Source organism: Bos grunniens, chromosome 25 (genome assembly GCF_055505025.1).
Source record: "Bos grunniens cultivar Pamir isolate PY7600 chromosome 25, Bosgru_T2T1.0, whole genome shotgun sequence".
In the NCBI taxonomy this organism is placed as follows: Eukaryota; Metazoa; Chordata; class Mammalia; order Artiodactyla; family Bovidae; genus Bos; species Bos grunniens.
Window position 1 is genome coordinate 32,028,564 of NC_141189.1, and position 24,874 is coordinate 32,053,437.

A 24,874-nucleotide genomic window follows, 5' to 3' on the forward strand; every position below is an offset into this window, starting at 1 on the left:
AGGCAAAATGGTTGTCTGAGGAGGCCTTACAAACAGCTGAGTAAAGAAGAGAAGCTGAAGGTAAAGGAGAAAAGGAAAGATACACCCATCTGACTGGAGAGTTCCAAAGAATAGCAAGGAGAGATAAGAAATTCCTCAGTGATCAATGCAAAGAAATAGAGGAAAACAATAGAATGGGAAAGACTAGAGATTTCTTCAAGAAAATTAGAGACACCAAGGGGACATTTCATGCAAAGACGGGCACAATAAAGGACAGAAATGGTATGGACCTAAGAAAAGCAGAAGATATTAAGAAGAGGTGGCAAGAATACACAGAAGAACTGTACAAAAAAGATCTTCATGATCCAGATAACCACGATGGTATGATCACTCACCTAGAGCCAGACATCCTGGAATGCGAAGTCAAGTGGGCCTTAGGAAGCATCACTACGAACAAAGCTAGTGGAGGTGATGGAATTCTAGTTGAGCTACTTCAAATCCTAAAATATGATGCAGTTAAAGTGCTGCATTCAACATGCCAGAGAACTTGGAAAACTCAGCAGTGGCCACAGGACTGGAAAAGGTCAGTTTTCATTCCAATCCCAAAGAAAGGCAGTGCCAAACAATGTTCAAACTACCACACAACTGCACTTATCTCACACGCTAGCAAAGTAATGCTCAAAATTCTTCAAGCCAGGCTCCAACAGTACATGAACCAAGAACTCCCAGATGTTCAAGCTGGATTTAGAAAAGGCAGAGGAACCAGAGATCAAATCACCAACATCTGTTGGATCATTGAAAAAGCAAGAGAGTTCCAGAAAAACATCTACTTTCTGCTTTATTGACTATGCCAAAGCCTTTGACTGTGTGGATCACAACAAACTGTGGAAAAGTCTTTAAGAGATGGGAATACCAAACCACCTGACCTGCCTCTTGAGAAATCTGTATGCAGGTCAAGAATCAACAGTTAGAACTGGACATGGAACAATGGACTGGATCCAAATCAGAAAAGGAGTACGTCAAGGCTGTATATTGTCACCCTGCTTATTTAACTTATATGCAGAGTACATCATGAGAAATGCTGGGCTGGATGAAGCACAAGCTGGAATCAAGATTGCCAGGAGAAATATCAATAACCTCAGATATGCAGATGACACCACCCTTATGGCAGAAAGTGAAGAAGAACTAAAAAGCCTCTTGATGAAAGTGAAAGAGCAGAGTGAAAAAGTTGGCTTAAAACTCAACATTCAAAAAACAAAGATCATGGCATCCAGTCCCATCACTTCATGGCAAACAGATGGGGAAACAACAGAAACGGTGACAGACTTTATTTCTCGGGCTCCAAAATCACTGCAGATGGTGATTGCAGCCATGAAATTAAAAGACGCTTGCTCCCTGGAAGAAAAGCTATGACCAACCTAGACAGCAGAGACATTACTTTGCCAACAAAGGTCCATCTAGTCAAAGCTATGGTTTTTCCAGTAGTCATGTATGGATGTGGGAGTTGGACCATAAAGAAAGCTGAGCACTGCATTGGGAGCACGGGGCCTTACCCACTGGACCACCAGCAAAGTTCCTGTCTGTACTGTTTTCATTGTATACAACATGAAGGTATATGTGTGTAAGCAAAGACCATTTTAGGAGATTTAACTTTTTAACAAAATAAGACAAAGGCCGTCTAATCAAAGCTATGGTTTTTCCAGTGGTCATGTATGGATGTGAGAGTTGGACTATAAAGAAAGCTGAGCACCGAAGAATTGAGGCTTTTGAACTGCGGTGTTGGAGAAGACTCTTGAGAGTCCCTCGGACTGCAAAGATATCAACCCAGTCAATCCTAAAGGAAATCAGTCCTGAATATTCACTGGAAAGACTGATGTGAAGCTGAAGCTCCAATACTTGGGCTACCTGATGCAAAGAACTGACTCCTTGGAAAAGACCCTGATGCTGGGAAAGATTGAAGGCAGGAGGAGAAGAGGTCGACAGAACATGAGATGGTTGGATGGCATCACTGACTCGATGGACATGAGTTTGTGCAAGCTTCGTGAGTTGGTGATGGACAAGGAAGCCTGGCGTGCTACGATTCATGGAGTTGCAAAGAGTCGGACACGACTGAGCGACTGAACTGAACTGAACTGAACCACTTCTAAATACTGAGGCAGGAGGCACAAGATCTTTGCTCAGTCATCCAAGAAGTGGTTTAATTGCCAGCAAATGGAGGTGTAAACCCAGTATTTGGCCAACAGCGCATCTATTAACAAAAAACAATCAGAGCATCTGACTTTGCCAGAGGCCGCTGCCACCCAGCACGTGCTTCTCCTGACCTGGCCCCTTTTCTCCCACAAACCTGGCCGCGCTATTAAACTCTAAAGTCCCGGCCCCTCCAGGTTCCTAAACCTTTCACATGAACCTAGCTTAGAAGCAAAATCAAAGCATTACTCAGTAGGCCATCTCATCACTGCTCTTTCCCCAAGATGCTCTGCAGGATGTTGGCTCGAGATCCCCTCTTTATGCCAGGGAGCAGCTGTCCATAGTCCACAGGAGGCCCAGCGGCCTCGGAGGGCCAAGCCTGTAAAGGTCAGGCTGCACTGTTCTGTGGCTCACACATCACAATGCCGCCGGCTGCCCCGGCTCGCAAGCTGGCCTCCCCTCACTGGCGCTGGTCCAGCAGCAAGAGAAACAACTGTCTGAGGCCACAAACTGACTCATGGAGTGAAGCAACTCGGAGATGCGCTTGCCCAGAGTGACAGAAAATGCAAACAGCATTTCCTAAAAGGCCCAGGGAAAGAACCACAGGCAGGTGTGACGGTTAACTTTATGTGTCATCTTGGCTAGGCCACGGTACCCAGATACTTGACCAAATGTTATTCTTGATGTCTCTGGGAAGGCATTTGGTTAGATGAGATTAAAATGTAAGTCAGGAGAGTGCAAGTAAAGCCGATCACCCTCCATAAGCCAGGGGGGCCTCAGCTCATCAGTTAAAGGCCTCAGTAGAAAAACACAGACATTCTGCCCCCAAAGAAGAAATTCTGTCAGCAGACTGTCTTCAGATTCGAACTGCAGTCCTTCCCTGGGCCTCCAGTTTGCAGGCCTACCTTGCAGATTTTAGACGTCAAGTTCCACCATCACATGAGCCAATTTTCTTAAGGTAAATCTCCGGAGATGAATACATACGTACATACACATGCAGAAACACACACACACACACTATCGGTTCTGTTTCTCCGGAGAACTCTAACAGCATGGTTCACGAGACTGGATCCGGGTACAAAATCATCCATACCCAGTGAGCTACAACAATGCCACAGGTGGGCTTCCCTAACAGACATCAGGAGGAGGAAAAAACCCTGGGCAGGAAAACAAATGGAGCCAGAGCAACCTAACCTTAACCCTGGTTTTGCCCACTGCTTTGACAGATCTCGACTCTCTGCATTAAAGAATCTGGTTCTTTCATCCATCAAGTGGGGTGACACCCATGACCCCCTGGGACCAGCCTAAGTATTAGAATGCAGTGTGTCTGCAGCTTGCAGCATCTGGCCTCTCCTAGATGACACGGAGGCAATGCTACTATCGTGAGCATCCACGTGAACGAGGACAAGAGTAAAAATCAAAGACAAAAACAGGCAGAGTCTCACAAGAAAGAAGAAAAACTCTGACTCAACACATGGAGACGCCAAGCTTAGGACTGGAGGCCGCTTGGCCTCTTCGGCGCCCCATGGGGTCTCGGCTTCTTCACTGTATGCTCTCGCAGCTGGTTTTGAAGACGGCCATGACTAGGCGGCACTGCACACTCAGAGCTCGGGTGAAGAAGTCACTAGTTGATTCAGCATCAAGAGGAAGAGCAGGACTTCCCTGGTGCTTCAGTGGTTAAAAGTCCACCTGTCAATGCAGGCAACGTGGGTTCGATCCCTGGTCCAGAAAGATTCCACAGGCCACGGGGCAGCTAAGCCCCTGTGCCACAACTTCCGAGCCCACTCTCCAGAGCCCATGCTTTGCAAAAGAGAAGGCGCCACGGTGAGAAGCCTGTGCACCGCAAGTGAGCGCAGTCCCGGTTCTCTGCAACTGGAGAAAAGCCGTCACAGTAATGGAGACCCAGCAGTCAGGAATAAGGGTAAGAACAAGGACAGGAATGATCACAAGGCTTACAGCGCCACAGCGGCGGGGCTGTCCTTCTCGATGTTCCAGCACCAACCCAAGGCCTCACACGCAGGGTCCCACAGACGGGACAACAACTCTCCAAAGCACGTGCTGTTGTTCTCTCAGATCTCAGGTGAGGCCTGAGGCTCTGGGAGGCGAAGAAACTTGTCCGACCTAGTCTAAACTAAGCCACGGAGCTAGTAGATGAGAGCCCGGGTTGTCAGGATTCTAAGGTTCAACCTCCTAACTTTGCTCTTCTGCTTCACACGTTCACCTGCATCCAGCCCCTCTCGAAGGTATAAACACACTACAGCCCCAGTGTTAAGGCGATAAGTGCAGGCAAGTTACCCTGCGAATAAACACAGATATTACCAGCCTGAGACTGTTCTCTAAAATACCCTGCCTCTCTCCTGAACTTCCTGGGCTGGTGGCAAGTAAGACATGCGAGCAAAATTCAAGTTATAAAATGAAAGACATAAACACAAAGCAAGAATTTCAGGTCATACCTCTTGACACCAATGCTATAAGTAGCTTCCAATAATATGTACACTCCCTCCACTGAGTTCTCAGGAGAAAGTAAGTTCACGCTCCTTCCCCCAAAATCAAGATCTGAATAATGAAAGATGCTGCAAACAAATAAAAAACCTGCAGTCTAACATCACCCAAAACGGCAGAAAGAGCCAGCAGCCTGTGTACCCCCCCCTTTTTTTAACCTTTTTTTAAGGTTTGATTTTTTTTTTTTTTTTTTTACTGTGGATCTTTTTTTCGTAACTTATTTATTTGGCTATGCTGGGTCTTCGTTGCTGCGTGGGCTTTTTCTCTAGCTGTAGCAAGCAGGGGCCACTCTCCACTGTCTCTAGTTGTGGTGCTCGGGCTTCTCATTGCAGTGGCTTCTCTTGTCGCAGAGCACTGGCTCCAGGGCATGTGGGCTTTAATCGCTGCAGTCCACGGGCTCAGCTGCAACTAGCAGCTCTCGGGCTCTAGAGCACAGGTTCAGCAGTTGTGGTGCACGGGCTTAGCTGCTCCGAGGCATGTGAAATCCTCCCAGACCAGGGATCAAACCCATGTCACCTGCGCTGGCAGGCAGATTCCTGAGATGTGGACCATTTTTAAAGTCTTTATTGAATTTCTCACAATATTGCTTCTGTTTTTCACGTTTGGTTTTTTGACCTTGGGGCACGTGGGATCTCAGCTCCCTGACCAGGAATCGAACCCACACCTCCTGCACTGGAAGGTGAGTCTTAGCCGCAGGACCACCCGGGAAGTCCCCAACTACCCTTTCGTAGAAGCTCTCGGGGGGAACTTACTTCTCTGGCGACTCCGAGTGGCCCGGGCGCTTCCTTCCCGGCGTGCTCCCGCACACGTCGTCCTCGTTCTCGTCCGCGTCTTCATCATCGATGCTTTTCACATCCAGCTTCTGGTACCCAAACTCCCCGTTCAGAGACAGAGAATCAATTTTCCAAGAGTTGCTGCCCTGACTTCCATTGGAATTTGGCCCAAAGGGGCTTTCGAAGGCCGACATGATATTGATCGAGGACCGGTCGGAGTTCTCCTCTGAGCTCTCCCCAGCCCCGGGGATCTTCTTAAAAACATCCCCGGAGCTCTGCTCATCTTCCTCGTCATCAAATGAGATGATGTTGGTCACCTTCTTTTTCTTCTTCCGCTCCCTTTTACATTTGGCATCTGGCAAAAGATATGAGATAAGAAAAAGCGATGATCCTGCCTCTAGACTATGGAAAATCTCTTACTATTCTACTCAAAAATAAATTGAAGATAAACTCAGATCTTTTTTTTAATCCTTGCAGGGAGCAGGGGGTGGAAATCTGTCTATGCCAAGACCAAGCAAAATGAATGTGGGCCTCTACTTCTGGTTTGAAATATGTCACAGAGCACACATTACAATCATTCCTTCTAAGCAATCTTTCCAAGCACTTTGATTCAAAAGATGAATCATTATTGAAATGATTTTTACCCGTTCACTTTGGAAAACACTCTCATGGCTGGGAGATGAGACCAAGAAAATCAGTTCAGGGATTGTAACTGATTGTTCAACAGCCCCAATTTCTCCCAACCCTGCAAGGTGCCCCTTTTCAGCAGGACTGCTCCCATCATGGGTGGTGCCTACGTCTCCACCCTCTTGACTCTAGCCAGCTTAGTGCTCTACTTTTAAGAACAGAATGTGGCAGAAATAACAAATCTGTGAGTTCTAGAGCCCAGGCATTACCCTCATGGAATAATGCCCTGAAACTACCACAGAGGAGGCCAGTCTAACTTACTGGAGGATGAGAGGCCAACGTAGGGGAAACTGAGACGCCCCAGCCAGGAGTCAGCACCAACTCCAGATGCGTGAATGGGGCCACCTTGGACCTTCCAGCTCAGTCACCAGCTGAATGCAGCCCCATGAGGGAGCCCAGGTGAAACCAGCAGAAGAACCATCCGCCAACCCACAGACTCACAAAAAAGGAATGAACTGAGGTTGTCTGTTTTAAGCTACTACATTTTGGAGCTGTTTGTTACACAGCAGAGACAAACTGAAACAGAAGTCAGGACTGCCCTGGTGCCTGGCACTTAGGTGAGCCAGCCTGTTCATGCATTTTAATCATCAGTCTTGGGTGTGAAGCACTTTGGAGCCAATTCCAAAAAGACCAATCCATCCACTAAGTGTGACATGGTGACGTATCACCAGTGTGTCACAACGAGGAGACGACGCCAAAAGCAGGGTTCCCAGAATGGATGGAAAAGACACTCCTTCGGGTGTACAGATCCCAGCATCTCTGGGACAGTCATCAACAGTCCATGTCATTTGCATGAGGTCTCTGCTCAAGAAGGAGAGGGTGGGCCTCCTGGTGGTCCAGTGGTTAAGACTCTGCACTTCCAATGCAGGGGACACAGGTTCGATCTCTGGTCAGGGAACTAAGACCCCACATGCTCTGCAGCACAGCCAAAAAAATTTTTTAATAATTAAAAAAAAAAAAAGGAGAGGGCAAGACAGATAAAGCCAGTGTATACCAAAGACTTCACAGAATTCTGAGCTTCCCCATCATTAATAACTCCAAAGGGAAGACCATGACTACTGCCTTATTTAAGGGATTTGAGAATACCAGGATTAAGCCCTTATACCCCAAATTTCCTATTTTGCTGTTTCAATGTTCTGGATATCCCAAAAGGTTCAAGAGGCACTGTAAAACTTCTTACGAAATTAATCAGAACTGAATCCACTTTCCTTTGCCTCCCCAGAGCCTAGAGTCAAAACCAACCATTTCCTCTCTTTCCCCGGCCTCCACTTAAACGTCTCCCCCTCAACAGGCTACATTCTCCATAGCTGGGCTTTCATCCCACTGATCAGAAGGATAGTTAAACGAACGAATGGATGAAGGGACAAAGGCATGAAGGGCAACCTCCTCCGGCTTCACGTGACCATCATGCCCTCCCTCTCGGTTTGCTCTGACTGAGCGGTTGGCTTGGCTACCCTGTCATCTTCACGTCCCAGGAAGCCTCTCAGCACCCTTTCAGAGTGAATAAGAGTAAGAAAGACAAACACAAACATGAGCTGAAAACACCAGTGTATCGGATTTCACTTCCCGGGGCGCTTTCATCTCATCCCCGCCCGACCCCAGTGTCCCCGTCCTCTCTCACCGGCACTGACGTGCTTGGACACCACAGGCAAGGGGTCGGTCTCCTGCTCAGCTCTGCTGAGGATGGAGACAGCCGAGGACGCTGTGATCTCCCTGAAAAGGCTGCTCACTCCTTGCGTGGATTCCTTCAGCAAGGAGGTCACGTTCTGCGTGGATTCCTTCAAGAGGTCCGAGACGGTGGGAGCAAACTTACTCTGCCCGTTTAAGTCCTTGTTGTCGATGTTAATCGCGAAGAGTATGGAGTTCAGACCTATCCCCCGAAAAGGGAAAAGTCTGGAGTGTCTGCTGTTCAACAGTCACACTTCCAACACAATAAACAAGCTGCAGACGTCAGAGGACACAAGACACACTCATCTCAAACGGTGACTTAAAAAAAAAAAACTCCCACAAAACTGGGGTCAGGAGACACCGCTATCATGGGAGTTGAGTCTTCCAAAGTCTCTCCCTATCTGTCAGGAAGACAAACTCAAGTAAGAAGTTAGTCATGGGGAGGGGAAGGCTTAAATTCTGGGGTCGGTCTGCCTGGGCTGAGCCCCAGCACGGCCACTCAGTAGCTCTGAGACCTTGGTCAAGCCATTCATGACCTCTCTGAGCTTCAGTTTCTTTATCTATAAAACAGGGACAACAGCATCTCTTACAGAGTATTAAATACCATCATCCACCAAAATCAGCTTGGTAATCAATCAAAAAATGACATATACACACTATTGTGCAAAACAGGTAATTAGCAGGAAGCTGCTATGTAACACAGGGAGCCCAGTCTGCCATTCTGTGATGACCTAGCGGAGTGGGATAGGAGCGGGGGATGGAGGATCAAGAGGGAGGGAGGGAGGGAGTGATAGTCGCTCAGTCATGTCCGACTCTCTGCGACCCCATGGACTGTAGCCCACCAGGCTCCTCTGTCCATGGAATTCTCCAGGCAAGAATACTGGAGTGGGTTGCCATTTCCTTCCAATCAAGAAGGAGGGGATATATAAAATTATGGCTATTCACCTTGTCATATGGCAGTAATCAATACAACACTGTAAAGCAATTATCCTCCAATTAAAAAAAAGAAATGTGCACCAATATCATGTCCATTATATCTTCAGGCAAAAATGCGCACTGGTCTCCTATGGCCTACGTACGACATCATGGCCATCTGACTTTTCCTCATCGATGGACAAGCCTAATGTAACTCAGTAGGTGGGACTCTGAAAACTTTCAGGAAAGAGAGAAAGGGGAGGCACAAAGGATTTGGAAGAAAGAAGCAAGGCACCCACTTCGGTTGCATTCACCTTTTGAGTGAGAGTCAAACGTCAGACAATTTTACAGTTCGTCAACTAGCATCAAGGCAGGGCTTTCACCAGACAAATCAGATACTGACTGTCTCATCTGGTTCTTTCACAACCCTATCAGTGTGACTGCAGTGCCATCAGGATTCCCACCTTGCAGAAGAGGAAGGTAAAGGTGAAAAACTCAACGGATCTGCCTCAGGCCACCTGCCAGAGGGAGGGAGAGCCAGGCTTCCGAGACGTGTCTCCTCCCCCAGTTCCCTGGATCTTTATCTCACACTTGCAAAGCCTCAGCCAAAACCCCACAACCTCACGCTTTCCCAGCCAGGGTATCACAATTCTAGATAAATGGACTCCGTGTTCTTCACCACTAAAGGAAGGATAGTGCCGAGTGATGAGTGGTCCTTTCATTCAGTGAGGGACGGGGAACCCACAGCACCCCGTGGAGTTACACATTCACTCCCAGGCAGCACCTCTGCTCACCAGGCTTCACAGGACCCCCTGCCCCGCACCCCTGGCCCTGGCCAAGCTTACCAGCTGCCATGGTGGGAAGCATGCTAGACCTTTCTTCATCCATGACAAAAGCCCAGTCTTCATAAAACGTGCTGCAAATGGAAAAGAGAGAGAGGGAATGCTCTGAACCGTCGTTCTCAGCATCCGTTAGCCAGACAATTCCTTCACATGGCTCCCTGAAAGTTCGTGCCTGTCCATGCCAACGTGGCCGTGCAAGGTCTGCTGCGCTGGGTCTTCTGGTTATAAACAAAGGATTGAATGCGTATACCCTACAACTTCCTCACGGGTCCCCTGAGATCATTAGAGCCTGAGCGTACCAAGACAGGCATGAGATGGAAACGCACTACTTATGAAGCAGAAAAGGAAAAAGGGGCAAACAGTGGTGACTTTCACTCGAGCAACGTTTCTAAGAAATAAGACAGGAAATCCAAGCCAGCCCACAGGGACCCCGAGTGGACTCATACAAGAAGAGACGATTTCAGAGCGAAATTTTAGTTCCCTGGGCCCTTCAACCGAGGCATCTGTATGTAACACCAGTTTGGGCAGCAGCCTCAAAAGCCCAAACTACCCCCTGGAATGGGCTGGGAAGCTAAAAAAGCCCACAGACCTAAACGGCAGTTGTAGAGAAGGGGACCAGAAGGCCAATCGGTCATTCCATTGTCCAAGGTCATTCAGCAATAAATGGTACAGCCTGGGCTCAAAGGCAGCTCTCCCTGCCCCACGGCCCAGCTCTTTAGCCGACCCCCGGCTAAGCAATAACAAGTAAATATTCTCATCTCTGACGTCCCCACCAGGTCAGAGAACTCTAAACTAATGGAGTCAAAATTCAATTTCACTGAAGCACGGTCAGTGATGGGTGACCTGGAGTTCAGCAAAAGACCGGATACATAGCTGCTGAAGTGACTGAATACAACCAACAGAAAGAGAAAAGACAGACATCATTGTCAACATACTTAACCTGGCAAAGAAGTCAGTGGAAGCACAGACTGTGTCTTCAAGCTGGCAGTGCAGTCAGACCTCTGATCCCCAAACTGTGATTCTTTACAGACTGGAGCCAGTTTTCTTGCATGTAAATGAATTTGGTTTTCCCACACTGAATTAGAGGCTAGTGATTCAGCGAAGTACAACGGTGAGTCTTAACAGCATATTCCCTTCTACTGCTCACTGTCACATTCAACCTTGACACAGAGTACGGCTCTAAAGGACACCTGTCCCTCAGTATCCATGGGGGATCGGCTCCAGGACCCACTACAGATACCAAAGTTGAGGATGCTTACATACAAGAGCATAGTACAGGTAGCCCTCCAAATCTGCGAATTCTGCCACCATAGGTTCAACCAACCACAGATCTTAAACACAGCACTCAATCCACGGCTGGTTGAGTCCACAGATGCAGAACCTGGGGATATGGATGGCAGATGGCACTTGTAAATAATCTGCTGGAAAGAGCTTTACACACACAAAAAAACTACTGTTAAGAAACATGAGTTGTTTGGTCGCTTAGTCCTGTCTGACTCTTTTGCGACCCCGTGGATTATATGCAGCCCACCAGGCTCCTCTGTCTGTGGGATTTCCCAGGCAAGAATACTGGAGTTGGGTTGCCATTTCCTTCACCAGGGAATCTTCCTGATCCAGGGATTGAACCTGCCTATCCTGCATTGGCAGGCAGATTCTTTACCGCTGAGCCACCAGGGAATCAAGAAACATGAGTGTGTTTTCTTTAGTGAAAGCTGGTTAATGCTCAGAGGTACCCGCAGACATGCACAGCCTCCCAACTCAGACATGAGTAGTCCTAGGCAGCATGTGGGTACGGTTATCTCCCGTCTTCCTGGCCCCCATCCCTCCCATTTCATCCCTACAGCTATATCACAGGCCACATCAAATAAGAGAACCTCAAGGGTATCTTTGACACCTTAGTACACAAGCCTGGAACACCTAACACCAGAACCCCTAAACTATTGGAAGAAAGACGACCTCAAGCAGCAGAAGAAACACCAGAGGAGACCTGAGCCAGGGAACGCAGAGCAAGATATGAAATCACAGGAGTGTATCACAGCACTGATGAAATAAAGGCCAGCTTACTGAATTAAGTGACATCTCATTGTTGAGGATCTGGGCACTGCTGGGTGTGGAAGTTATTCAAGGGACCGGGGCGGAACTGATCACTGTCTCTTTGGACCATCAGGTGACACAAAACATGTCTGGTCCACCCGTCTCAGAGGGAAAATAATAACGTGAGAGAGGAGGAGGGAGGAAGGGAGACAGGGAGGGACGGGTAGAGAGAGGCAGACAGAGAGAGAAGTCATAACGATCAGCACGCAGGCACAACGACAGGGAAACACACCAACACGCCAGCAGAGCTCCGTCTGTGCGGTTTACGAGTGATTTCAGTCTCATCCCAGCGGGTTCCGCAGCATCCATCAAACGTGTCTGAAGGGAAGGCCTGTACTATTCACTGATACACATTGAGTGCCTTCTCCCTATGGCTGTGGAATAACCATACTTGCCCACCCTACTGAGTGTGACTTGCTGGCCAATAAAATACGCGTGGAAGTGAAGCTTCACGGTGGGCAGAAGCTTGGAGGGCCAGTGTTTCCCTTAGCCAGAGCCCCCTGTCTGCCTTGGCAGTCCAGAAAGCATACGCAGAGATGTGCCTCTGTTAGCCTGGGTCTCTGAGATGAGACCCTCAACCCATGACAGACACGCAGCAGGCAGAAGACATGGACCTGGTGGTCTCAAGCCACTGAGGTTTCCAAAACGCTTGTTTCGGCAGCGTAACCTCACTTCTGGAATAAACTTTATGATCAAGAAAAAAAGAAAACAAAAGGATGGGAGGGATTCTTTTTAATAACAAATGACTTCTCTCAACTTAAAACGCCCCTATTACTTTCCGTCAGTTTGAGATCACGAAGCTCTTAAAAAAAAAAAAAAAGCCAGAAGAACCATCCAGTACCCGGTGTGCAAGGAGATACACGGCAAGAGACAGGGCACTGAACACCCGACTTCTAAAGAGCAAGAAATTCTGGATCTGAAAGAAACCGAGATTAAGATTCTGCCAAGAGGGGCACACGTGTCCTAAGACAACAGCTCCCTCCACACCCCAGGCCTTATTAATAACAGGCATCTATTGAGTGCCTGCTGCATGCAGTTGCCACGTGGAAGGAGCCCGACAGGCATCTTCACTTGGTCTCCAGTGGACTGTGCCCAACAGCTCAGCCAGACAAGCTGGGGCTGGAAGAGGGGAACCCAGCCATCCCGGATGCAGGCGGGCACATCCTGCGATGGTCACCCCCAGCCCCGGGGGCACCCACTCCCCCACCCTGCCCGGGTACCTGAGCCGGCCGCGGTCAGCCAGGAGCATGTGCAGGTAGCGCTCCAAGGAGTTCTCGTTGAGGGCGCAGCGCAGCCAGGCGCGGCCGCGGCCCACGTCCGAGGCGATGTGGCGCAAGGCGTGGAAGCGCTGCAGCTCGTGCTTGCTGAGCACCTCCTTCACGTAGAACCAGAACACGGGCTCTGTGGAGACAGGGGACCACGCCGTGGGGCGCACATCGCGTCCAGAGGAGCATCCAGGGGCCGTGTTGATGGTGGTAAAAGACTTACTTCTTAGCACGGAAAAGGAAGATACCGGAGAGTATACCCAAAATAAATGTAACCCCCCCTACCCAGGGAATTCCCTGGCAGTCCAGTGGTCAGGACTCAGGGCTTTCACTGCCGTGGGCCTGGGTTCGATCCCTGGTCAGGAAACTAAGATCCCACAAGCTTCTTGGTGCAGGAAAAAAAAAAAAAAATGACCTGATCACCATCCAGAGGTGATCACTGTTAACGTTTTCAAATCAATCTCTTTGCCTGCACTTTGCTTTTTTCTACAAAACTGACATCTGTGATAGCTGAATTGTGACTCCCAAAGATAACCACATCATAAGCCCTGGAACCTGGACATCTTACCTTACACGGCACAAGGGACTCTGTAGCTGTGACTAAATTCAGGATCTTGAGATGGGGTGACTACCCTGGATAGTCTCTCTGGGCCTGACATAACCACAGGTATCTTTAAAAGAGGTAGGGGGAGGGCTTCCCTGGTGGTTCAGTGGTAAAGAAGCCACCTGCCAATCAATGCAGGGCACATGGGTTGGATCCCTGGTCCGGCAAGATCCCACATGCCTTGGAGCAACTAAGCCCATGCGCCACAACCACTGAGCCTGTGCTCTAGAGCCTGGGAACCAAAACCAGTGAGCCCACATGCTTCAGCTACTGAAGCCCACTCACCCGAGAGTCCATGCCCCCAACAAAAGAACCCACGGCAATGAGAAGCCCGTGCACAACGAAGAGCAGCCCCTGCGCTCCACAACTAGAGAAAGCCTGTGCATAGCAACGAAGACCCAGCACAGCCAAAAACAAAAATAAATAATAAAATTTTTACAGAAAAGAGGGGTGGGGAGGGAGATCTGAGGCAGAAGGGAAGGCAGCAGCATGACCAGAGAAGCAGAGCCTGGAGTGATGCGGCCACAGCCAAGGAATGCTGGAAACTGCTAGAAGCCACCAGAAGCTGCCAGAAGCCGGAAGAGGCAAGGAACAGATCCTGCCCGGGAGCCTCCAGAAGGCACCAGCCCTGCCATCGCCTTGCCTTTAGCCCAGTGAGACTGACTCTGGACTTCTGCCCTCCATAGATGTAGGAAAATTAATTCGTGTTGTTGTAAGCCACAAAGTTTGCAATAATTTGTTGGAGCAGCAGCAGCAAAAAATTAACATATCGTCATACTGTGTGCTGTATATGTATGTGTGTGCGCTCAGTCACTTCAGTCACGTCTGACTCTCTGTGACCCTATGGACTGTAGCTCGCCAGGTTCCTCTGTCCATGGGATTCTCCAGGCAAGAATACTGGAATGGGCTGCCATGCCCTCCTCCAGGGGACACGTGTACATTTATATATATATATACACACACACACCACACACACCACACATTCGTAGCTTTGTATCTGGACTTGTTTCTTTCCTTGTCTAGATCATGGACATTTTCTCCGTGACATTTGAAGACCTTTGGAAACATGATTTTTGATGGCTCCCCAGTTAAACATAATTTATTTCATGACTGCTGGGAACATAATACAATGCCAATTTTCCCCGTGTAGTGATTTGAACATCCCTGTGCATAACTAACCGTCCTCATTTCTAGTTCCTTCAGGGAGATTTCTGTATGTCTAATAATAGGAACAGATTTAAGGCTTTAAGGGAAAGCTAAGAAGTGTGTTTTTATCCATAAAATAGTCATCACGTCGCTTCACATCCTGCCTTTTTTGTTCATACACACACAGATTTTTTTCATAGGTGTGATTCTAGTATATACCTAATTTTGTGATCAACCTTCTTTACTTAATAGTAGTTCATCAATACTTTTCAATGCTGTCAATAATAGTAACAGCAACAACAGGGACAGACACTGCTACTTATTGAGCATTAAGTACGTACCAGCCACTGCACTCCACACTTTTCATCTAACCTCAGTCCTCTCAACCACCACAGCCGTCTCTATGTCAAAGACAAGGCTGAGACCCAGCCAAGTGAAGTAACCGGCCCAGTGATGCACAGTCATAAGTGGGACAGCAGAAAAGGACCTCAGAGCTGTCTCACCGTGAACCACGTCATCACACCATCTTGCAAAGTGAGGGGGGCTCCCCTCCTTGAAAAGGATCGTGTTCACAATTGCTTGATGGATTCCAACCCAGGAGCTAAACAGACTCACGGACCCCTCTGAAAAGGTGACAAGATCTTTGAACCTTCCTTCCAGAAGGATGTGAATACGCACATCTCCATAAACTGGACACCAGGCTGACAAGCTGAGTCTAAGATTGCAATTTAGCTCAGGGAGCACAGACTGCCTTCTTCCTGGGAGCCATGAGCTGGGCGAAGCTATGGGCCCCCAGGTAGACAAGAAGGACGTGTCCCTAACAAGCTTCTGGTCTCGTGGGCAGGACAACAGGTGAGGAGGTCTTCAGGGGAATGCCTCTGGGCAGGTCCCTCAAGCATGCTAAGCTTCAGACTCCTCTCTCTTAACAGAAGCCCCCAAGTGTAGACTCCCCCAGGGTCTCTGGGGTAACTGGAGAAAAGGGAGATAAAACACTGAGCGTGACGTCCAGCCCATGGTGACCAACCACTGTTTGCTAAAGAATTACCTTCTTATCCGAGAACATACAGGTTGTTTCCTCTTTTCCTTTTTCTTTTCACGGCATCTAAATGTGTACATACGTACACGTGTGTGTGTGCATTCGTGGATCAAGTCAATCTCTGAAATCATTTCAAAGAAACATCCCAAGAAGGACTGGTAAAACCACCAGCAGAGTGGATCACTCAGAATGCCTTCTCTCAGTCCCTAAATGCCAAACTAACCCCCTTCTGAAACCCACTAGTTACTTCTTTAAAATTTTAACTCAGTTGCAGCATGTGGGATCTAGTTCCCTGACCAGAGATCGAGCCTGTGCCCCCCTGCATTGGGAGCATGGAGTCTCAGCCACTGGGCCACCAGGAAAGTCCCCCGAAACCCATGAGATCAGTGCAAACCACACAAATGCATAACTTTTCTTTTAACATGTTTCCTATTTAAAAGTTAAAATTTTTTCTTTTAAAAAAAATTGGCCTAGGCAGCAAAGTGTTGCATGAAATCACTCTGTGTCAGTGTCTGTACATAAAGATAGAATAAAGTGAAGGAAGGCTTCTACTTGAAGCCTTTCTCAGAAACCAAGACAGGACATTTGCTGAGAGTATTGGGGCCAGCCGGCCAGCCAGCCAATAACTTGCATCGTAACCCACCAGACAACCATCAGTACATCCAGCACGACTTCTGTCCAGGGACTCTCATCTGCATCCTGTCTTTTCTGAAAACTGCAGTCACCTCCCTCTGACCTTGAAAACACACGAAACACTTCAAGGCGTGTTTTCATCTTTCCATTTCTAAATTGCTTACCACTCCGGAATCCTTCTAAAGCTCACCTGAATGATGCGGCTGCTGATCATCAATATCCCAGCAGGGCTCCGCTCCCACTGCCAGAATTAACGTGGTCTACTTAAAGCGCAGCTCACCTGCCACTTAACACTGCGGTGTCCATAATTTAATTGGGGCGTATACACTGATTGCTTACTGCTCCAAACCGGAGGCTGATTCCAAAAGCGGGTGAGGGCTTCTGGTTCTCCCAGCTCCTGAAAGCCATCTGCTGACAAGAACAGGAGCCAGGAGGGGAGCACTAAGGTGAGCTACCTGGGGGTCCCTGCTGACAGAGGATGACAGAGGATTTTTGCAAAGTTTCAACACTAACCGATGCCAATTCAAAGAATGCACTTTGGCGGACAAAAACCCTGGCTCAAATTCTAGTTCAGGCCTTGCGTGACCCTGGGCGACTTATTCTGTCCTTCATTTTCTTCATCTGTAAAATGGGGATTACTACCTGCCTTTGAGGTTTGAGATGAGGGGGAGAAAACTGAGAAAATAAAGCATGTGTGTGAAGTACTTCACGGCCAAGACAGGCAAAGAGCAAGCCTTGCCCTCTCCTCTGGCCCGTGTGCCTCTCTTTCCCAGGGGATCTGTGTTCCATTCGCTTCTCTGTAAGGTGCCTTTAGTGCTACAGGGCTCGGCAGGTGACCCGGGCTGAGCAACCACCTGGCCACAGCAGGGCGGGCGCCTCAAATCACCTTACTCAGCGCCCCCTCGTTCTGGCCCTGCTTGACATTTTGTATGACTTTTGTGTGCCCTTCGTGTGATGGAGTCTTTTCTGTGTTTTCATTTTTTTAATATTATATAAAAATATGATTGATCTTGATTGCTGAGGGTTTTTGGAGCTCCCTGCAATTCTCTGCCTAAAGTGAGTATTCCCCTGGCCTCACCCTGGTCCCAGCCCTGGACCAGTGGGCCCTCCCCACGACTCTACCTGAACCACTAGAAGAGAGGCCTTGTCTCTTTTCAGAGTGAAGTCAGCAGACAACAACCGAAGGGCCAGATTCAGCAGCCCCATCAATGTGTGTGCAAATAAAGTTTTATGGGAATGCAGTCATGGGCCTTTGTTCACAAGTCGTCTGTAGCTGCGTTCCTGCTACAAAGGCAGAGCTGCCAGAAAAACTTACAGCCCACGAAGCCTGAAGTGCTGTACTCGCTACTCGATCCCGTAAGGAAGGAGTTTGCTAACTTCTGTGCTAGAGGCAGGAACTCTTCATAGCCATGTCAATCTGGAGCTTCCTGGGGCCACTGTACCCTCTCATGTAGAGTGGCCCACCCAGAGAAGTGGTGATGAGAGAGATCCAGGGACAGACATGGGGGATGCTGAGCCCCTGAATCCGGCTCCACTCCTAGTTTTCTTATTTACTGAAGTCAGGAACTGCCTTTTTCTGCTTCGGGCTGTCTGCGAGTCTGGCTGTCACTTGCAACTAGAAGAAGCCTAATGCAGGGAGCACAGGCACGTTCTTCAATCACCTGACAATCATTTCGGGGGGACCCACAACATGGCAGGCTCGGGGGAGGGGGGATATCCCTCAAAATTAAACAAGAAACAGGGCCTCCTGCAGCAGTCCAGTGGTTAAGACTCTGCCTTCCCATGTAGGGCGCGCGAGTTCAACCCCTGGTCGAGGAACTAAGGTCCACATGCTATGGGGTATGACCGAAAACCTTAAAAATAAAATTAAAATAAACAAACAAACAAAAAAAGCACCACTCAACAAAAAACAGGAAACACAGAGACAAGGAGCTAGGCTCCCCGTAAACAACAAAGGACAATTCAGTCTGGAGGTACAGACAGCTGGTTGGAAGGCTCTGTCGTGGGCAGAACACCCACCCTCCTGGCCTTCGCCTCACTGTCTCAGGGCACTGTCACCTCTCTGCTATCGTTCAGTCACTCAGTCGGGTCCGACTCTTTGCAACCCCAGGGACTGCAGCACGCCAGGCTTCCCTGTCCTTCACTATCTCCCGGAGTTTGCTCAAACTCATGACCATTGAGTCGGTGATGCCACCCAGCTATCTCATCCTCTGTCGCCCCCTCCTCCTCTTGCCCCCAATCTTTCCCAGCATCAGGGTCTTTTCCAGTGAGTCAGCTCTTCGCATCAGGTGGCCACTCTGGGCCTCGCATTCACAACGGGAACAGAAGAAAGAGGTTAAGATAAAGCCAGCTCTATTACCTCGTTTTTTTCAGACAAGGATAAACGCACACAAGAGAGTGAAGAACATGTCAAGACTGGCTAAACCGCTCATGAGCTTTGACCTAGAGAAGGACACCCCACAGCCCCAAGCACAATCAGGGCTCTAATAAGCCAAAGAAGAAAAGAGGGATGGATTTTTCAGTAGGAAGCCAACAGAATCAGCCATACATAGTATCAACCATTCCAGGAACAGAAGGCAAGCCAAGCGCTTCCATGTTTCCACCTGAGACCTGGGTGACCACAGGCGTCCTCAAAGCCCGCTCACACCTCGGTGAGCCTGATGACAAGACACAAGTTCACTGGCAAAGCCGAGTTTCCAATGAGGGGCCGTGGCTTTCTCACTTGGCCGTGACTCAATCAGCCACAAGGCTGCCTCCTGGAACTAGAACACAGGGACTGAGCTTTGACCACGAAGAACACATGCTAAAGGGATGGGGAACACATGTATACCTGTGGCAGATTCATTCTGATATTTGGCAAAACTAATACAATTATGTAAAGTTTAAAAATAAAATAAAATTAGAAAAAAAAAAGCAAAAAAAAAAAAAAAAGACTCATACAAAACATGTAAACTTGAAACTTTTTTGCTCTCTTAAATTGTAGCAAAACATGCATAATAAAATTTACCACCTTAACCATTTCAAGTGTATAATTCAGTGACATGAAATACATTCACAAAGTCATGCAACCACCACCACTCTCCATTTCCAGAACTTTTCATCACTGAAACAGAAACCTCACAGCCATTAAACACTAACACTCTCCCCATCCTCCCTCCCATATCCCGCCCCCCGTAAACCTCTATTCCACATACTTTCTCTCTCTATGAATTTGACTATTCTAGATTCTACGTATAAGTGGAATCACACCACATGTGATCTTTTGTGTCTGACAACTCTCACTTAGTATGTTTTTAAGGCTCATCCATGTTATAGTAAGTAGCAGCGTGTCTTCTTATGACTGAATACTATTCCATTATAAATAGTATGGGCTTCCCAGATGGCTCCATCGTGAAGAGTCTGCCCGCCAATGCAGGCAATGCAGATTTGATTCCTGGGTTGGGGAGATCCCCTGGAGAAGGGAATGGTAGCCCACTCCAGTATTCTTGCCTGGAGAATCCCATGGACAGAGGAGCCTGGTGGGGCACAGTCCCTGGGGTTGCAAGAGTCAGACACGACTCAGTGGCTGAGCACAAACATACTTAGAGTAAACACCACACTTCGTTATCCATTCACCTGTCGATGCACATTTGGGTTCTCATTTCTTCGTTCTGGCTCCTGTGAATAACCCTGATATGAATATTTGTGATTCCCTGCTTTCAGTTTTTTTAGGTCTGCATCTAGGAATAGAATTGCAGGATTGTTTGGTAAATCTGTGCTTAATTTTTTGAGAAGCCATCAAAGTATTTTCCACATTGGCTATACCGTTTTACATTCTGAAACTGAAATTAACTCTGCGATTAAATTCCCTTTCAGTTAGGAAAACAAACTTGCCAGTAAAGGCAACTTAGCCACTGTCCTGTTTTTTGTTTTTTTTCAATTGTAGTAAAATTCACTGAATATAAAATTCAGCATTTTAAAGTGTATAATTCAGAACTTGATGCATTTTTAAAGAATAAATAAACACAATGATCTGAGATTGCTTTTGAAGACTTCAGGAGATTTAAACGTAAACATCCCTACTGACTCTAAAGAACAAGCGCCAATTATCTTGGTGGGGGTGAACGGAAATTACAGAAATAAAGCAAGGAAAGGAGGGTGAACTGGCACTTACTGCCCAGACGGGACCTGGTTGCCTCTCCCTCTCCCTCTCCGCCTCACCTCATCCCACTCTCGCCGTCACTCACCCTGCGACAATCCCCCGGGTCTCCTGGCCGCTCACCAACAAGCCAAGCTTGCTCCATCCCAGGGCCCACCCAGTCACAAAATCAGAAACCACACGAGCTAGCCCACTGAAGGAGCTTCACATAAGACATCTGTTACAGAGACCGTGGAAGCCAAAAAGCGAATAGGAGATACCGAGGGAACCCAGAGACAACCGACGTCAGACATCCAAACCGTTTTGGACTTCACGGGTGGTCCAGTGGTTAAGAACTCCATGCTCCCAATGTGAGGGGCACAGCCAGTGCGGGGGGACACAGGTTCGATTCCTGGTCGGGGAAGATCCTGCATGCCATGTGTCGTGGCCAAAACAAAAAAGGACCCAACCCTAGAGCCAGAGGAACCAAAGGCGGTACCAGGTGACGCTACCGTGGCTGTGGGTACCAGCTGGACTGTGGCAGAGGGACCAAGGGGTAAAGTCGGGGAACCGGCAGCAGAGGGGGGACCTCCACGGACCACAGGAAGCACTCACTGCTAGAGATGCCCCCACCCCCAATCAAGCTGCTTTCCTGTCCTCTCACCTGCCCCCCGCACCACCACCTCCCACCGAAAGGATGGGCGAGGGGGCCTGGGAAACAGAGCTTGCACGGGAAGGCAGGGAGTCAACTGGAGAGCAAACACACGACTGACTGCTGCAGGAGTGTGTGTGTGTGTGTGTGTGTGTGTGTGGTGTGGGTGTGTGTGTGTGGGTGTGTGTGTGTTTTAGGCAAGAAAATAATTTTTTTTTAATTTTAATTGGAGGCTAATTACTTTACAATATTGTGGCGGTTTTTGCCATACATTGAACTTGTTGAACCACCTGGGATTCCTTCTCGCAATAACAGGACGGCTAACCCCTCCCTTCCTTTGGGCTCTATTCTAATGTCCCCATCTGACTACTCTATAAAGAAGAGGAAAACATCCACCATGGCAGACTGCTGGTGGCTCATCTAACTCTGTCCTCGCTTCCACCTGAACCCACAGACGGACCACATGTCCCAGCCTGCTCCACGGGGGCAACGTGCCTCACAGGTGCCGCCTCTCCCTGGCGCCCTCCTCACTCATCTCTGGGGGCTGTCTGGCCCTGGGAGCAGCTGGCGTCTGGGTTCCCAGCTCTAACACCTCAGCCCGGCACAGCTGGCCCTTGTCCACGTGACACAGGGGTCCACGTGGCACCTCCTTCATGCTCCCAGTGGGAACGTCCTCCAGCACTTCCCAAACCTGTGCCCCGTTTTCCTCTAGGGGTGTGCTCCATACTCCGTGCAAGATCCATTTTCACACTGACAGGGTGAAGGACCCATGGAACCAACAGACTGGATAATAACTCTAAACTGACAACTCTGAGCCCAGGTTTGAGCCTTTTGAAAAAAAGAAAATTATTTACTTGGCAGCATCAGGTCTTAGTTGTGGTATGCTGCTGCTGCTGCTGCTGCTAAGTCGCTTCAGTCGTGTCCGACTCTGTGCGACCCCATAGACGGAAGCCCACCAGGCTCCTCTGTCCAAAGGATTCTCTAGGCAAGAACACTGGAGTGGGTTGCCATTTCCTTCTCCATGGTTGTGGCATGTCGGATCTTAATTCCCCAACCAGGGATCAAACCCACATCCCCTGCACTGGAAGGCAGATTCCCAGCCGCTGGACCACCAGGGAAGTCTCCGGGTCTGAGACTTAACATACCGGACATCAAGATTAAACACCTCTGAAACAGCCAGAGGTCCCCTCCGGCCAAGAGGCACCAGTTTGGCTACAGCAGATCCTAATATGTGCCTGCTAAGTTGATCAGTCATGTCCAACTCTTTGTGACCCCATCGTCTGTAGCCTGCCAGGCCCCTCTGTCCATGGGACTCTTCAGACAAGAATATTGGAGTGGGTAGCCATTCCCTTCTCCAGGGGATCTTTCCGACCCAGGAATCAAACCCGTGTCTCTTACGACTCTTGCATTAGCAGGCAGGTTCTTTACCACTAGCGCCACCAGGGAAACCCCAGATCCTAATATCCTGGGGCAGTTTTGTTCCCCTTTCTAAGTGGCCACTGGCCCAAGCCCTCAGCCACCCCAGCAGTCAAGGACCCTCCCCAGGACTCCGTGGACACTGCCTGAACCTAGCATCTCACTGGTTAACAGCTCACCCATGGGGCAGCACACTGGCTCCCTCCCTAAGGCCAGCATTTCCCCACCAGCTGCTGAACATTTTTATTGCCAATCTGGACATCTTCTCTGCCCCTTCGGCAAACATCCTCCCAATGTCTCTTTCACCAGACCTAGCTGGTTTGCAAGTTTTCGAATTCACCAGAGAAATAAAAACAGGGAACTGAAAACATGACGGGATGGAAGGCTGGGTAGGGTGGACTTCCCCTCACGGTCAGAAGGAGGGGCCGAGGGCTCTCCTGGCACAGGCGGCTTCCTCCACAAATAATTTTCTACAGAAATGAAATTGTTACCCAAGGTGACGTGGTGAAGCAAAATATAAACTCAGATTTGATTTAAATGCAATCAACCATTTTCAAAAATCCCCACCGAGGATCACGGGAGTTGGTTTCTCTAATTTTAGAGTTGGGGGTATATTAATACCACCTGCTTTCAACTGTGAAGATGCACAGACAGAAGGGGCGGGGCTTGGCACCCCAGGAGAATGAGCAGCAAGACCTGAAGTCTGGGTCCTCCAATCATTATTCCGAATGCAGTCTTTCTATGGCCAGGTCCTTCTAGTACACCGGAGCTGCAATGTGAGCAAGAATGGACCCAGCCCCGGACCACTGAGAGAGGGAGACAAGAAAACAGGTGGCATCATACTGAGGACTCAGGACTACTGGGGGGCGTAGGGCGGGGCGGCTGGCAGGAGCCAAGACGGGGGGCACTGTCAGGCTGAACTGGTGGGGAGCTCGGGAATGACTTTGAGAGATATCTGAAACTTCAAGAGAGAAGAGATCAAAACCACCATGAGATATCACCTGGCAGCTGGCAGAATGGCTACCACCAGAAAGAACACAAATAGCTCTTGGGCTCAGATGTAAGTGGTGGCAACCTGGCGAAATGCACCAAGGAGGTCAGAATCATGAGCAAATACGGGGCCCGTCACGATGCCTCCCTCAGGAAGACGGTGAAGAAGACCGACACCAGCCAGCACGCCAAGCACACCTGCTCCTTCTGTGGCAAAACCAAGAAGAGACGAGCCGTGGGCACTCGGCACTGCGGTTCCTGTGTGAGAACAGCAGCTGGTGGTGCCCGGACCTTCACCACCACCTCTGCCGTCACAGTCAAGGCTGCATCAGAAAGAAGACTAAGGAGCTGAAGGGCCAGGAGAAGCACCACCGGATAGTGTTGTTAGCTTCCCAGGTGGCGCTAGTGGTAAAGAGCCCGGCTGCCAATACGGGAGATGCAAAGGACGGTGGGTTCGATCCTTGGGTCAGGAAGATCCCCTGAAGAAGGAAATGGCAACCCACTCCAGTATTCTTCCCAGGAGAATTCCATGGACAGAGGAGCCTAGTGGGCTACAGTCCATGGGGGCGCAAAGAATCAGACACAACTGAGCAACTAATACTTTCACTTTTAGCCTATAATAAATAGGTTAATTTATGTAACGAGATGTTAAAACACACACACACAAGTAACAATGTTGGTGAAGACATGGAGAAATTGGAACTCTTATGTGTTATGGAGAAACTGGAACTCTTGTGCATTGCTGGTGGGAATTTTAAAAGCATCCAGTATGGAAAACAGTATGGTGGCTCTTCAAAAAACTAAACGTAGAATTACCATGTGATCCAGCCATCTACTTAAGCTTGAACAATTACTTGTACACCCATGTTCACGGCTGCACTTTTCACAATAGCCAATAAGCAGAAGTAACCCATTGACAGATGAGTGGATAAACAAAGAGTGCTCTATCCATGCAGTGGATTATTACCTAACCTTAAAAGAGAAGGCAATGCTGACACATGCTACAAATGCATGAACCTTGAAGACATTATGCTAAGTGAAATAAGCCAAATACAAAAGCACAAATACTATCTGACTTTACTTATACGAAGGACCTAAAGTAATCACATTCATAGAGACATAGATTGGTGGTTGCCAGGGGCTAGGGGAAGGTAAATGGAGAGTTGTTATTTAATAGGGGAGGCGTTTCAATTTGGGAAGATGAAAAGGTTCTGAAGATGGATGGTGGCGATGGCTGTATAATGTGAATGCACTCAATGCCTTTTAACTGTACACTTAAAAATGGTTAAAATGGACGTTTTAATGGTGTGGATACTTTTTTGATCTTTTCAAGGAGATCAAACCAGTCCATCCTAAAGGAAATCAGTC

At 48.6% G+C, this 24,874-nt stretch overlaps 1 protein-coding gene and 1 pseudogene across 4 annotated transcripts in view; one reads left to right on the top strand and one right to left on the bottom strand.

Moving 5' to 3' along the window:
- The window catches only part of SNX29 (sorting nexin 29), a 591,305-nt gene that overhangs the window by 508,453 nt on the left and 57,978 nt on the right, over positions 1–24,874 (bottom strand). For 3 of the 4 annotated variants that reach the window (XM_086375716.1, XM_086375714.1, XM_086375715.1), the window contains 4 exons: positions 12,868–13,048; positions 9,557–9,627; positions 7,750–7,998; positions 5,421–5,796 (listed from right to left, as the gene is read on the bottom strand). In XM_086375716.1, coding sequence (XP_086231842.1) covers positions 5,421–5,796; positions 7,750–7,998; positions 9,557–9,627; positions 12,868–12,896 — 725 coding nt within the window. In that variant the 5' untranslated portion in view covers positions 12,897–13,048. The remainder of the gene's footprint in view (positions 1–5,420; positions 5,797–7,749; positions 7,999–9,556; positions 9,628–12,867; positions 13,049–24,874) is intronic. The other variant, XM_086375717.1, reaches the window with a different exon arrangement.
- LOC147345393 (large ribosomal subunit protein eL43 pseudogene) lies at positions 15,447–23,858 on the top strand (annotated as a pseudogene).